This window comes from Mus caroli, unplaced genomic scaffold (genome assembly GCF_978045245.1).
Source record: "Mus caroli unplaced genomic scaffold, Mus_caroli_1 scaffold_12, whole genome shotgun sequence".
Taxonomy (NCBI): Eukaryota; Metazoa; Chordata; class Mammalia; order Rodentia; family Muridae; genus Mus; species Mus caroli.
Window position 1 is genome coordinate 4307180 of NW_028227267.1, and position 16801 is coordinate 4323980.

A 16801-nucleotide genomic window follows, 5' to 3' on the forward strand; every position below is an offset into this window, starting at 1 on the left:
AAAGACACAGTCTAACAGACTGGATATGAAAACAAGACCCAGCATTTTGCTGCATACAGGAAACACACGTCAGTGACAAAGAGACACTACCTCAGAGTAAAAGGCTGAAAAACTATTTTCCAAGCAAATATTCTCAAGAAACAAGCTGGAGTAGCCATTCTAATATGGAACTTTCAACCAAAGGTTATCAAAAAAGAAAAGGAGGGGCACTTTATATTCATCAAAGGAAAAAATCTACCAAGATGAACTCTCAATTTTGAACATCTATACTACAAATGTAAGAGCATACACATTCATAAAAGAAACTTTACTAAAGTTCAAAGCACACATTGCACCTTACACAATAATGGTGGGAGAATTCAACACTCCACTCTCAACAACACATAGATCATGGAAACAGAAGCTAATCAGAGACAAAGTGAAACTAATAGAAGTTATGAAACAATGGATTTAAATATCTTTAGAACATTTTATCCTAAAACAAAAGGATATACCTTCTTCTCAGCAATCCATGGTATCTTCTCCAAATCTGACCTTATAATTGGTCACAAAACAGGTCTCAACAGATACAAGAAGACTGAAATAATCCCATGCATCCTATCCGATCACCATGAAATAAGGCTGATCTCCAATAACAACATGAATAATAAAAAGTCCTCATACACATGGAAACTGAACAACTTTCTACTCAATAATAACGTGTTCAAGGAAGAAATAAAGAAAACAATTAAAGACTTTTTAGAGTTTAATGAAATTAAAGCCACAACATACCCAAATTTATGGGAAACAATGAAAGCAGTCCTAAAAGGAAAATTCATAGCTGAGTGCCTCCGAAAAGCAACTGGAGAGAGCATACATTAGCAGCTTGATAGCACACCTGAAAGCTCTAGAACAAAGAGAAGCAAATTCACCCAAAAGGAGTAGACAGAAAAATCAAACTCAGGGCTGAAATCAACCAAGTAGAAACAAAAAGAACTATAGGAAGAATCAAGCAAACCAGGAACTGGTTTTCTGAGAAAATCAACAAAATAGATAAATCTTTAGCCAGATTAACTAGAGGGAACAGGGACAGTGTCATAATTAACAAAATCAGAAATAAAGAGAGAGACATAACAAAAGAATTTGAGGAAAACCAAAAAAAATCATCCGATCCTACTACAAAAGCATATACTAAACAAAACCTGGATGAAATGGGCATATTCTAGACAGATACCAGATACCAAAGTTAAATCAGGAACAGATTAACAATCTAAACTGTCCCATATCCCCTATAAAAATATAAACAGTAATTAATAGTCTCCCAACCAAAAAAATCCAAGGACCAGATGGGTTTAGTGCAGAGTTCCTAAGACCAATACTCCTTAAACTATTCCACAAAATACAAACAGAAGGTACTCTACCCAATTCGTTCTATGAAGCCACAATTATTCTGATACCTAAACCACACAAAGAGCCAACAAAGAAAGAGAACTTCAGACCAATTTCCCTTATGAATATTGATGCAAAAATACTCAATAAATTTCTCACAAACCAAATCCAAGAAAACATCAAAACCATCTCCCATCATAATAAAGTAGGCTTCATCCCAGGGATGCAGGGATGGTTCAACATATGGAAATCTATCAACATAATCCACTATATAAACAAACTCAAAGACAAAAACCCCATGATCATCTCAGTAGATGCTGAGAAAGTATTTGATAAAATCCAACACAGCTTCAAAATATTGAAAAAATCAGGAATTCAAGGCCCATATCTATACATAATAAAAGCAATATACAGCAAACCAGTAGCCAACATCAAACTAAATAGAGAGAAACTTGAAGCAATCCCACTAAAATCAGGGACTAGATAAAGCAGTCCTCCCTCTCCCTATCTATTCAATATAGTACTCAAAGTCCTAGATAGAGCAATTAGACAACAAAAGGAGTTCAAAGGGGTCAAATTGGACAGGAAGAAGTCAAAATATCATTATTTGCAGATAATATGATAGTATACATAAGTGACCCCAAAAATTCCACCAGAGAACTCCTAAACCTGATAAACAATTTCAGCGAAATAGATGGATATAAAATTAACTCACAAATCAGTGGACTTTCTCTACAAAAAGATAGACAGGCTGAGAGAGAAATTAGGGAAACAATACCAATCACAATAGTCACAAATAATATAAGATACCTTGGTGTGACTAAGCAAGTGAAAGATCTGTATGATAAGATTTTCAATAGACTTCAAGACTTCAAGTCTCTGAAGAAAGAAATCAAAGATCTCAGATGATTGAAAGATCTCCCATGCTAATGGATTGGCAAGATTAATATAGTAAAAATGGCCATCCCGTTAAAAGCAGTCTACAGATTCAATTCAATCCCCATCAAAATTCCAACTCAATTCTTCATAGAGTTAGAAAGAGCAATTTGCAAATTCATTCAGAATAACAAAAAACCCAGGATAGTGAAAACTATTCTCAACAATAAAAGATCTTCTGGCAGAATCATGATCCCTGACCTCAAGTTGTACTACAGAGCAATTGCGATAAAAACTGCATGGTATTTCTACAGTGGCAGGCAGGTAGATCAATGGAATAGAAGTGAAGACCCAGGAATGAACCCACACATCTATGGTCACTTGATCTTTGACAAAGTAGCTAAAACCATCCAGTGGAAAAAAGACAGCATTTTCAAAAATGGTGCTAGCTCAACTGGCTGTTAGCATGTAGAAGAATGTGAATTGAATTGATACATTCTTAACTCCTTGTACAAAGTTCAAGTCCAAGTGTATCAAGGACCTCCAAATAAAACCAGAGACACTGAAACTTATAGAGGTGAAAGTTGAGAAGAGCCTCAAACATATGGGCACAGAGGAACAATTCCTGAACAGAACACCAATGACTTGTGATGTAAGATCAAGAATTGACAAATGGGACCTCATAAAACTGCAAAGCTTCTGTAAGGCAAAGGACACTGTCAATAAACTAAAAGGCAACCAAAAGACTGGGAAAAGATCTTTACCAAACTTAAATCCTATAGCGGGCTAATATCCAATATATATAAAGAACTCAAGAAGTTAGACTCCTGAGAACCAAATAACCCTCTTAAAAATGGTGTATAGAGCTAAACAAAGAATTCTGAACTGAGGAATGCTGAATAGTTGAGAAGCACCTAAAAAAATGTCCAACATCCTTAGTCATCAGGGAATGCAAATCAAAACAACCTTGAGATTCCACCTCACACCAATCAGAATGGCTAAGACCAACAACTCAGGTGACAGCAGATGCTGGTGAGGATGTGGAGAAAGAGGAACACTCCTCCACTGATAGTGGTATTGCAGTATTGCAAACTGATACAATCACTATGGAAATCAGTTTGGCAGTTCCTCAGAAAATTGGACATAGTACTACCTGATGACTCAGCTATACTACTTCTGGGCAGAAGATGCTCCTACATGTAATGAGGACACATGCTACACTCTGTTCATAGCAGCCTTATTTATAATAGCCAGGAGCTGGAAAAACCCAGATGTCCCTCAAGAGAGGCATGGATACAGAAAATGTGATACATTTACACAATGGGGTACTACTCAGCTATTAAAAACAATGAATTTATGAAATTCTTAGGTAAATGGGGGGGGGATCTGGAGGATATCATCCTGAGTGAGGTAACTCAATTACAAAACAAAACACATGATATGCACTCACTGATAAGTGGATATTAGCCCCGAAGCTCGGAATACCCAAGATAAAATTCACAAACCACATGAAACTCAAGAAGAAGGAAGACCAAAGTGTGGATACTTTGATCCTTGTTAGAAGGGGGAACAAAATACCCGTGGAAGGAGTTACAGAGACAAAGAGTGGAGCAGAGACTGAAGGAATAACCATCCAGAGATTACCTCACCTGGGGATCCACCCCATATACTACCACCAAACTGAGACACTATTGTGGATGCCAACATGTGCTTGCTGACAGGAGCCTGATATAGCTGTCTCCTGAAGGCTTTGCCAGTGCCTGACAAATACAGAAGTGGATACTCACAGCCATTCATTGGACAAAGCACAGGGCCCCAATGAAGGAGCTAGAGAAAAGACCCAAGGAGCTGAACGGGTTTGCAGCCCCATAGGAGGAACAACAATATGAAATAACCAGTACCCCCAGAGCTCCCTGGAACTAAACCACCAACCAATGAAAACATATGGTGGGACTCATGGCTCTAGCTGCATATGTAGCAGAGGATGGCCTAGTCGGTCATCAATGGGAGGAGAGGCCCTGGTCCTGTGAAGGTCCTATGCCTCACTATAGGGAAATGCCAGGACCAGGAAGCAGAAGTGGGTGGATTGGTGAGCAGGGGATTGGGGAAGTGTATAGGAGCTTTTAGGAGGGGAAACCAGGAAAGGGGATAACATTTGAAATGTAAATAAAGAAAATATCTAATTTTAAAAAAACAGAAAAAATAAATAGATGTTAAATGTTTAATTGCAAAAGCCCCATATTAATCAAGCAAACAAATGCACAAAAACATTATTATAGATGAGGCTCAAGTCTCTGGGAAGCACCTCTCTTCAAGGCCACTCACTCAGAAATAACTGTTGACATTAGCTGTGAGTGTTATCTTTCTGCCTCCTACAATATCCATTTTACACACATGCACAAGGAACTCCTGACAGTAACTTTAAAACTATCTTTGAGCCCTGACATCATTTTAATAGGTTATGAGCAACACTGTGAAAAATTAACTCAATGAACTGGAACAGAACTGGAGAGCTGAAGAATATGCCTCACAGCAGGGGCTGTTCAGTTAGCAACAGTGTACTGCTAGTTGATGGCCACTTCCAACAGAATGAAAGGTAAAAACATAAAAAGGATCCGGCCACCCTCCCAGAGGACAGGTGTCCGCCTGGCTCGGGAGCCCTCTGCCTCAGGAGCAGCAGGCAACATCTTGATTCCAGGACTCCGCCGAACTTAGGAACTTAGTCTGCAGAGGTGAGAGGGTGCACCACAGAAGCGGATAGCTTCTGGAACAGGTGGGAGCCACAGAGCCTCTGAGGCAGCACTCTGCCGAACTTAGGAACTTAGTCTGCACAGGTGAGAGTGTGAACCACAGAAGCTGACAGCTTCTGTGACCTGCCAAAGCAACACAGCTTCTGGGAAAGGACCTGTTTTGTGCCTTCTTTTTCGGGGAGGAGGAGGTCCAAACACAAAATATCTGTGCACCTTCCCTGTAAGAGGAAAGCTTGCCAGCAGAGAGTGCTCTGACCACTGAAACTCAGAGGAGAGAGCCTGTCTCCCAGGTCTGCTGATAGACGGTAACAGAATCACCAGAAGAACAATCTCTAAACAGAGTCAACTATAACAATTAACTCCAGAGATTACCACATGGCGAAAGGTAAACGTAAGAATCTTACTAACAGGAACCAAGACCATTCACCATCATCGGAACACAGCACTCCCACTTGGCCCAATCCAGGGCACCCCAACACACCCGAAAAGCTAGACCTGGATTTAAAAGTACATCTCATGATGATGGTAGAGGACATCAAGAAGGACTTTAATAACTCACTTAAAGAAATATAGGAGAACACTGCTAAAGAGTTACAAGTCCTTAAAGAAAAACAGGAAAACACAACCAAACAGGTAGAAGTCCTTAGAGAAAAACAGAAAAACACATCCAAACAGGTGATGGAAATTAGCAAAACCATACTAGACCTAAAAAGGGAAGTAGACACAATAAAGAAAACTCAAAGTGAGGCAACGCTGGAGATAGAAACCCTAGGAAAGAAATCTGGAACCATAGATGTGAGCATCAGCAACAGAATACAAGAGATGGAAGAGAGAATCTCAGGTGGAGAAGATTCCATAGAGAACATTGGCACAACAATCAAAGAAATTGGAAAATGCAAAAAGATCCTAACTCAAAACATCCAAGAAATACAGGACACAATGAGAAGACCAAACCTACGGATAATAGGAGTGGATGAGAATGAAGATTTTCAACTCAAAGGACCAGCAAATATCTTCAACAAAATTATAGAAGAAAACTTCCCAAATCTAAAGAAAGAGATGCCCATGAACATACAAGAAGCCTACAGAACTCCAAATAGACTGGACCAGAAAAGAAATTCCTCCCGACACATAATATTCAGCACAACAAATGCACTAAATAAAGATAGAATGCTAAAAGCAGTAAGGGAAAAAGGTCAAGTAACTTATAAAGGCAAGCCTATCAGAATTACACCAGATTTTTCACCACAGACTATGAAAGCCAGAAGAGCCTGGACAGATGTTATACAGACACTAAGAGAACACAATTTTCAGCCAAGGCTACTATACCCAGCCAAACTCTCAATTAACATAGATGGAGAAATCAAAGTATTCCACGACAAAACCAAATTCACACATTATCTTTCCACGAATCCAGCCCTTCAAAGGATAATAACAGAAAAAAAACAATACAAGGACGGGAACCTCACCCTAGAAAAAACAAGAAGGCAATCCCTCAACAAACCTAAAAGAATACAGCCACAAGAACAGAATGCCAACTTTAACAACAAAAATAACAGGAACCAACAATTACGTTTCCTTAATATCTCTCAATATCAATGGTCTCAACTCCCCAATAAAAAAACATAGACTAACAAACTGGCTACACAAACAAGACCCAACATTTTGCTGCTTACAGGAAACTCATCTCAGAGAAAAAGATAGACATTACCTCAGAATGAAAGGCTGGAAAACAATTATCCAAGCAAATGGTATGAAGAAACAAGTCTGAGTAGCCATTCTAATATCTGATAAGATTTACTTCCAACCCAAAGTCATCAAAAAAGACAAAGAGGAGCACTTCATTCTCATCAAAGGTAAAATCCTCCAAGAGGAACTATCAATTCTGAATATCTATGCTCCAAATACAAGGGCAGCCACATTCATTAAAGAAACTTTAGTAAATCTCAAAGCACACATTGCACCTCACACAATAATAGTGGGAGACTTCAACACACCACTTTCACCAATGGACAGATCATGGAAACAGAAACTAAACAGGGACACAGTGAAACTAACAGAACTTATGAAACAAATGGATCTGAGAGATATCTACAGAACATTTTATCCTAAAACAAAAGGATATACCTTCTTAGCACCTCATGGTACCTTCTCCAAAATTGACCACATAATAGGGCACAAAACAGGCCTCAACAGATACAAAAATATTGAAATTGTCCCATGTATTCCATCAGATCACCATGGACTAAGGCTGATCTTCAGTAACAAAATAAATAATAGAAAGCCAACATTCACATGGAAACTGAACAACACTCTTCTCAATGATACCTTGGTCAAGGAAGGAATAAAGAAAGAAATTAAGGACTTCTTAGAGTTCAATGAAAATGAAGCCACAACATACCCAAACTTATGGGACACAATGAAAGCATTTCTAAGAGGAAAACTCATAGCTCTGAGTGCCTCCAAAAATAAACTAGAGAGAGCACACATTAGCAGCTTGACAACACACTTAAAGCACTAGAACAAAAGGAAGCAAATTCACCCAAGAGGAGTAGACGGCAGGAAATAATCAAACTCAGGGGCTAAATCAACCAAGTGGAAACAAGAAGAACTATTCAAAGAATCAACCAATCGAGGAGCTGGTTCTTGAGAAAATCAACAAGATAGACAAACCCTTAGCCAGACTCACTAGAGGTCACAGGGAAAGCATTCTAATTAACAAAATCAGAATTGAAAAGGGAGACAAAACAACAGATCCTGAAGAAATCCTAAACACCATCAGATCCTTCTACAAAAGGCTATACTCAACAAAACTGGAGAACCTGGATGAAATGGACAAGTTTCTAGACTGATACCAGGTACCAAAGTTGAATCAAGATCAGGTTAATGATCTAAACAGCCCTATATCCCCCAAAGAAATAGAAGCAGTCATTAATAGTCTTCCAGCCAAAAAAAAGCCCAGGACCAGGGTTTAGTGCAGAGTTCTATCAGACTTTCAAAGAAGATCTAATCCCAGTTCTTCACAAACTATTCCACAAAATAGAAACAGAAGGTACTCTACCCAACTCATTCTATGAAACCACAATTACTCTGATACCTAAACCACAAAAAGACCCCACAAAGACAGAGAACTTCAGACCAATATCCCTTATGAGTATTGATGCAAAAATCCTCAATAAAGTTCTTGCTAACCGAATCCAAGAACACATTAAAACAATCATCCATCCTGACGAAGTAGGCTTCATCCCAGGGATGCAGGGATGGTTCAATATACAGAAATCCATCAACGTAATCCAGTATATAAACAAACTCAAAGACAAAAACCACATGATCATCTCGTTAGATGCTGAGAAACCCGTTGACAAGATCCAACACCCATTCATGATAAAAGTCATGGAAAGATCAGGAATTCAAGGCCCATACCTAAACATGATAAAAGCAATCTACAGCAAACCAGTAGCGAACATCAAAGTAAATGGTGAGAAGCTTAAGCAATCCCACTAAAATCAGGGACTAGACAAGGCTGTCCACTCTCTCCCTTCCTATTCAACATTGTACTTGAAGTCCTATCCAGAGCAATTAGACAACAAAAGGAGATCAAGGGGATACAAATTGGAAAGGAAGAAGTCAAAATATCACTTTTTGCAGATGATATGATAGTATATATAAGTGACCCTAAAAATTCCACCAGAAAACTCCTAAGCCTGATAAACAGCTTCAGTGAAGTAAGTAGCTGGATATAAAATTAACTCAAACAAGTCAATGGCCTTTCTCTACACAAAGGACAAACAGGCTGAGAAAGAAATTAGGGAAACAACACCCTTCTCAATAGCCACAAATAATATAAAATACCTAGGCTTGACTCTAACTAAGGAAGTGAAAGTTTTGTATGACGAGAACTTTATGTCTCTGAAGAAAGAAATTAAAGAAGCTCTCAGAATATGGAAAGATCTCCCATGCTCATGGATTGGCAGGATCAATATAGTAAAAAGGGCTATCTTGCCAAAAGAAATCTACAGATTCAATGGAATCCCCATCAAAATTCCAACTCAATTCTTCAACGAATTAGAAAGGGCAATCAGCAGATTCATCTGGAATAACAAAAAACCTAGGATAGCAAAAACTCTTCTCAAGGATAAAAGAACCTCTGGTGGAATCACCATGCCCGACCTAAAGCTGTACTACAGAGCAATAGTGATAAGAACTGCATGGTACTGGTATAGTGACAGACAACTAGACCAATGGAACAGAATTGAAGACCCAGAGATGAACCCACACACCTATGGTCACTTGATCTTTAACAAGGGAGCTAAAACCATCCAGTGGAAAAAAGCCAGCATTTTCAACAAATGGTGCTGGCACAACTGGTGGTTATCATGTAGAAGAATGTGAATTGATCCATTACTATCTCCTTGTACGAAGGTCAAATCTAAGTGGATTAAGGAACTCCACATAAAACCAGAGACACTGAAACTTATAGAGGAGAAAGTAGGGAAAAGCCTCGAAGATATGGGTACAGGAGAAAAATTCCTGAATAGAACAGCAATGGCTTGTGCTGTAAGATCGAGAATTGATAAATGGGACCTCATAAAATTGCAAAGCTTCTGCAAGGCAAAAGACACCGTCAATAAGACAAAAAGACCACCAACAGATTGGGAAAGGATCTTTACCTATCCCAAATCAGATAGGGGACTAATATCCAGTATATATAAAGAACTCAAGAAGGTGGACTCCATAAAATCAAATAACCCCATTAAAAAAATGGGGTTCAGAATTGAAGAAAGAATTCTCACCGGAGGAATACCGAATGACAGAGAAGCACCTGAAAAAATGTTCAACATCCTTAATCATCAGGGAAATGCAAATCAAAACAACCCTGAGATTCCACCTCACACCAGTCAGAATGGCTAAGATCAAAAATTCAGGTGACAGCAGATGCTGGCGAGGATGTGGAGAAAGAGGAACACTCCTCCATTGTTGGTGGGATTGCAAGCTTGTACAACCACTCTGGAAATCAGTCTGGCGGGTCCTCAGAAAATTGGACATAGTACTACCGGAGGATCCAGCAATACCTCTCCTGGGCATATATCCAGAAGATGTCCCAACCCCGGTAAGAAGGACACATGCTCCACTATGTTCAAAGCAGCCTTATTTATAATAGCCAGAAGCTGGAAAGAACCCAGATGCCCCTCAACAGAGGAATGGATACAGAAAATGTGGTACATTTACACAATGGAGTACTGCTCAGCTATTAAAAAGAATAAATTTATGAAATTCCTAGCCAAATGGATGGACCTGGAGGGCATTATCCTGAGTGAGGTAACACAATCACAAAGGAATTCTCACAATATGTACTCACTGATAAGTGGATATTAGCCCAGAAACTTAGGATACCCAAGATATAAGATACAATTTGCTAAACACATTAAACTCAAGAGAACGAAGACCAAAGTGTGGACACTTTGCCCCTTCTTAGAATAGTGAACAAAACACCCATGGAAGGAGTTATAGAGACAAAATTTGGAAGTGTGACGAAAGGATGGACCATCTAGTGATTGCAATATCCAGAGATCCATCCCATGATCAGCTTCCAGACGCTGACACCATTGCATACACTAGCAAGATTTTGCTGAAAGGACCCAGATATAGCTGTCTCTTGTGTTTGCCTAGCAAACACAGAAGTGGATGCTCATAGTCAGCTATGGAATGGATCACAGGGCCCCTAATGGAGGAGCTAGAGAAAGCACCCAAGGAACTAAGGGGAACTGCATCCCTATAGGTGGAACAACAATATGAACTAACCAGTACCCCTGAGCTCTTGTCTCTAGCTGCATATGTATCAAAAGATGGCCTAATAGGCCATCACTTGAAAGAGAGGCCCATTGGACTTGCAAACTTTATATGCCCCAGTACAGGGGAACGCCAGGGCCAAAAAGGGGGAGTGGGTGGGTAGGGGAGTGTGGGGGGGTATGGGGGACTTTTGGTATAGCATTGGAAATTTAAATGAGGTAAATACCTAATAAAAAATGGAAAAAAATAAAATAAAATAAAACATATAAAGAATATATATGTATATGTATAATATATGTATAGTATATATAGTATATGTATAGTATATGTATAGCATATATATATATATATATATATATATATATATACCTCCCTTCTCTTTCATTTTCTTCTCTTTTTTCACCTCCACTTCCTTTTCAGCTGAATAGTGACATATTTACTTCCAAGGGTTGTTGTTTTCCAGTGCATCATGGATAAATGAGTTCTGGCTCATTATTTACGACCCTGGAAGAAGCTGTGGTTTGCCTGTGCACCCCGTGTTTTGCTTAGTATCTTCTGTCTGGTGAGTACTTCAGCTGCCATCCATTTCTCTTGGCTGTCAACAATGCTGTTGCATGTCTCATTGAGGAGCCAAGGAATATCAAGGCCAAAGACATACTCATTTCTCATTGAAACAAATATCTCCTAAAGTGATTGAATTATCTCACACTCTGACCAGAAGTGAATGTATTTTTCTATACTTGGATCAACACTACACACTATCAAATTCTAATTATATCAATCTGTATTTTTTTCCTACTTTGTAGTTTTGAAGGCTAGTGAAATTATTAGGTTCTATTTTCATTGATGTTGGATAATTGCTTATATTTTTATTGACTTGCAAATGTTCTTTGCGTATCCTAAATTCTACTCCCTTTAAATTTTAAGTTAAAAGCATTATATACCTCTAGTTGATCTGTTACTTATCTTTGATTCAAAGCTACTTCTCACCACTAACACATAAAATAAGGTGACTCTAATTCCCACACCCTGCCAGACAGCCCTGAGATCCCTGCTACTGTCACACTGTGGTGAGATTAAGATTCCTGGGGGAAGGAGGTGTCTGTTCCAGATACTATCCTGTGGCATGGGTTGGCTTTAGGAAATAAAGAAAATGTCAAAATGAGACTGGTGTGCAAGGAATCTTCCTCTAAGATTTGCAAGCAATGGATTTCCCAGACAACTTCAGTCTGCAGTTAACTGCAGTCTGGGAATCAAGATTCTTCAATCTGTATCTAAGCTGACACTCAACTTTACTGACTCCCCTTTTACTCAGTAAAGTATCACTTAGCCCTTAGGCAAACAAGAGCAACTTAAAAACCAAGTAAATATCTTCTTTTAATTGTCCTTACTTATTGATTGGTGATAAGCAAGATCATGGCAACCCCAGTCACATCATATTATCTAGTTTTGCATAATTTTCTCTTAATACATTTTCCAGGTTAACTCCCTGTCAATCCTGTGCTTCTCATGCATTGACAGATGTGTCCAAATTTTTCAACTTTTTAATAAATATACATTATTGCACATTTCAGGTTAGCATGACATGCTATGTGTGTCTAAGGGATCGTATATACCTTTATTAGTCACAGTCACTGCCCTCCCTTTCTTTCCCATCACTTTCCAGACTATTCTTTAATAGCACTCTTACAAATAAGAATATTTTATAAAACAAGTTTGCCTAAAACACTAATGAATAATATAGACTCTGGGTACACACACACACATACACACACACACACACACACACACACACACACACACACCATATACTAGACATATACCAGACACTCCACTGTGATGGTTTGTATATTCTTGGACCAGGGAGTGGCACCATTTGGAGGTGTGGCCTGGTTGGAATGGGTGTGTCACTGTGGGTGTGGGCTTAAGACTCTCACCCCAGTTGCCTGGAAGTCAGTCTTCCACTAGTCATCCTTTGGATGAAGATGTAGAACTCTCAGCTCTGCGTGTGCCATGCCTGCCTGGATACTGCCATGCTCCCACCTTGATGATAATGGACTGAACCTCTGAACCTGTAAGCCAGCCCCAATTAAATGTTGTTTTTTATAAGACTTGCTTTGGTCATGGTGTCTGTTCACAGCAGTAAAACCCTGACTAAGACTCTCCTCATACACACCGCACACACGCAAACTCACAAACAACACACACACCACATACATATCATCCCCACATACAAACATACACATATCATACCACACACACACACACATACACTACATACCACACATACACACACACCATATACATACTACCACATACATCTACCGCCACATACCACATACACACACACCACACATAACACATATGCTACACAAACACACAGACTTACATACTGTGTCACACATATACCACACACACAACACACACACAGCATAAACACACACATATAACACATCACATACACACCACATGTACAATATATACACACAATATACAACACATACACACCACACACAACACATAAACATCATACATGCCACATACACAATATAACTCCCCACATACACCATCTCACACACACACACACATTTAGAAAGAGAGAGAAGAAATAGGTAAGGACAATCATCTATAATATGCTACCAATGTATTTCTTATAGCACAATATTATACATACATTGTTTGGTCTTCAAATTTAAAGATGTAATAAAATTATTCTTAGTAAAATAAAGGTTTAGAATTTTAACTTTATAATTCTTTATAGTTTCTTCTACTAAAAACAGAACAACAACAACAACAAAAGAAAGCAGTCAGGATAAAGTATCAACCAATTATTTTTCTGAGTTCTTCCTGCCAAGAGTCAGAAACTCTGAGATAAGCAGACAAAATAGCAATAGAGGAAGCAGGGCCTCCTGAACAAGGGGAAATAGACCTTTGTAAAGACCGGCCAGGAATGGGGGCAGGGAGTGGACGTGGCTGTGAGGACTGTAATGAATGAGGAGGCCTCTACTAGACATGGGACCCAGCTCCGGCACGATGGAAGGCACACATGACTAGATGCCTCCAAGCACAAGAATTTCACAAGCGACATCATCAGCCAGCTCTGGCCTGGTTGTGCAGTGTTATGAAAGATACAGTTAGTGTTCAGCAAGAAAGGAGGGCAGAAGCCACATGGACAGTGACAACGGCCTAGAGCTGCAGGCAGAGGCCTGTATTGAATGTTTTCTCTTCCAAGTAACAGCAGCTTTCAGGCAAGGCAAAGTATAAAGAGATCATAACTAAATTTGCAGTATAAATCATTTTCTTAAAACCAAACCTTACACCATATAAACTTAACCCACCCTTCAGAAAAAATGAATCCCTATGATGAACCGCACAGGCCCATGGTTGCTTGCATGTGTAGGAGCTCTGCTCTCACTGTTAAAGAGATGAAAACAGCAATTATCTAGACCCACACTTATTACACTCTTATCTCACCTTTGCCAGGCTAGCAGCATGGCAGTGAGGGTCCATGTGGTACTTTTGTGCATTTTAACAATACAACCATCTTACTTTGCATCTATGCTGACATTGTGACAGCCTTAAACTGTGAAAGTCTGTAACACTTTCCAAGGAAATTTAACGACTGGAGACACATAGCCTAAAATTACTGAAACTCCATCCACATTATCAGTGAAAACATTAAATAAACCAAACAAGATTAATTAAGGAGTAAAAGTGAAACTGCACGGAAGAGTAATTCCAAATAGCCTGTATATTAAAATAGAACATGCTGCTCAAGCACCCTACTCTTTCATAGGTTTGAAGCAGAGTCATCAAGCATCTGTGGCACTGCCTACACTTAGTGGATAATTTTATGGTTACTATTGGGCACTGGTCTTCCTTAATTGTCCTTACTAGAAATTAGAAACATATCCTTCTCATCCTACAGCATCATTACACATTCATGTCTCATGACATAATTTGGGGTTGGTGAGATGGCTCAATGGGTAAAGTCCCTTGCTCTTCAAGCCCAGTGATATGAGTTCAATCCCTTGTAACTGCCATTGAAGGAGACACCTGATACCACTCAGTGGCTCCCTGGCTTGTATGCATGTACCAGAGCAGGTATACATAAATCCAGACAGACTAATACAGGTAAAATAAATTCTAAAGATAATTTTTAACTTAAAGAAATTATGGAATAATTTCATTTCAACCAAACAAAGATAACTGTCTAGAAAAGTAACTGTGTCAGAGCAAAAAAAAGAAAAACTATGTCAAGTAAAAAAAAAGGTGGGGGGAGAATCTCCTGGCATTGGAGAGGTTGAGTTTTCAAATACCTATATAAAACTGTCATTATTTTTGGAGTAGTTATACATACTTTATAGCTTAAGTAATTAATAGTTTCAAGAAGGCAGAAAGGCAATTTTTGGAAAAACAGCCTAAATTTTTTGTTCATTTGGTGCCGTTGACCTGCAGCAGTGGTGAGCAAGTCAGTCAGAATTCTGCTGTGTGTCACAGTTCTCCCTGGAGGATCATTCAAGATACATTAGGCTCAACTTGTGTTAAGTAGTTATGTACTTAATATCAAAATGATCTGCTGGGGATTGCCATGATGTTTGGGACTGTGGAGAGTCACAGCAGGCAGGCTCTGGAACTGCCACCCTGCACTGACTTGTCCTCTCCTTCCTTAAGTGGTCCCTGGGCATTGGTGTGGCACTTTCCCAAGCAGGTGGAGAGGCAGCAAAGCTGAAGAGAAAGGGTAAGAGTGGTGAACTGACAAGCTCACTCACACTGGCCTTCAGGAAGGCCTAACAGCGGTCAGTTTGAGTTACCTGGTCTTGGTCTTGATCCTAGTCCAGCAATAAAGTCCCTGGAAAGAGAATCAGACAAGAGCCATTAGGAAAGTTCTACCTAATGATGAACAGTTACTGAGAATTACATTTTTCTGTATTCAGTAAAGAGAGAAATCAACATTTTGAATGTAGGATGGACTATCTAATGGTTAACAGATACACCTTGTTCTTCCAGGGATATATCTCACACACACACACACACACACACACACACACACACACACACACACAGAGAGAGAGAGAGAAATGTATATTTACATACATACGTATATATGTGTGTGTGTATGAACATCTATTATATATTTAAGTATATATATATATATGTATATATGTGTATATATAAGCAGACACACACACATATAATGAATGTGATTTGCAGAGTTTCATGTAGCTCAGGCTAGTCTCAAACTTGTCATGTAGCTAAATCTTGACTGGCTGTGATTTGTGCATTAAAACAACTAATATTAACTTTTTATGTCTTGTATTTTCCATGATTTGTCCTTGAAATGAAAAATAAAAACTAAACCCCATATATTTCTATGAGATGAAATTAATTTATATTGTAACAATTGCTCTCCCATAGAGTCTCCAGTGCTGTTAAAATCCTTCCTCCTTGTCTCAGAATTTTAGATTGTCTGATCATTTTAAAAGTCAGCCCCAGAGCCTTCTGCTGTGTGGCCTTCATCCTTATCAGGTACACTAATGAACAACCTTCCCTCTTACCCTTCTAAGTGGGATGTGAAGCCTATTTCTTAGTAGTTCTCTGCACCCTAACAGGCCACATGATGCCACAGGATCCAGCAGGTACCTGGTGAACACGAGTGAGGAGCATGGTGGGACTCTGCTCAGCAGCCCTGCATGTGCGGACTCTCAGAACGCTTGGCTGACAGTTGTCTTGCTCCAACTATTTGATTTAATCACAGATTTTCAGTACTCACTTGTAACTTGTACCTAAGTTATTATGCATAACACAGTTGGCATGCATTTACCAACCAGTCCAGTTTACCTGCTAGAAAAGTCCCTGAATCTCAGTCTCACAAATGATTTCTCCCCTTAATGCTTTCTACCTCCTTTTACCACTGACTTAAAACGTTCTAGGGAGACACATTTTCAAAAAGTAAAAAGGTGAGATTAATCTTGTATTTTATTTTACCAAATAGCCCCGAAATATTTTAAATGAAT

At 39.1% G+C, this 16801-nt stretch overlaps 1 protein-coding gene across 2 annotated transcripts in view; it reads right to left on the reverse strand.

Annotated features, from left to right (window-relative positions):
• The window catches only part of Nek10 (NIMA related kinase 10), a 233251-nt gene that overhangs the window by 41238 nt on the left and 175212 nt on the right, over positions 1-16801 (reverse strand). For both annotated transcript variants that reach the window (XM_085828353.1, XM_085828354.1), the window contains one exon: positions 15599-15636. In XM_085828353.1, coding sequence (XP_085684479.1) covers positions 15599-15636 — 38 coding nt within the window. The remainder of the gene's footprint in view (positions 1-15598; positions 15637-16801) is intronic.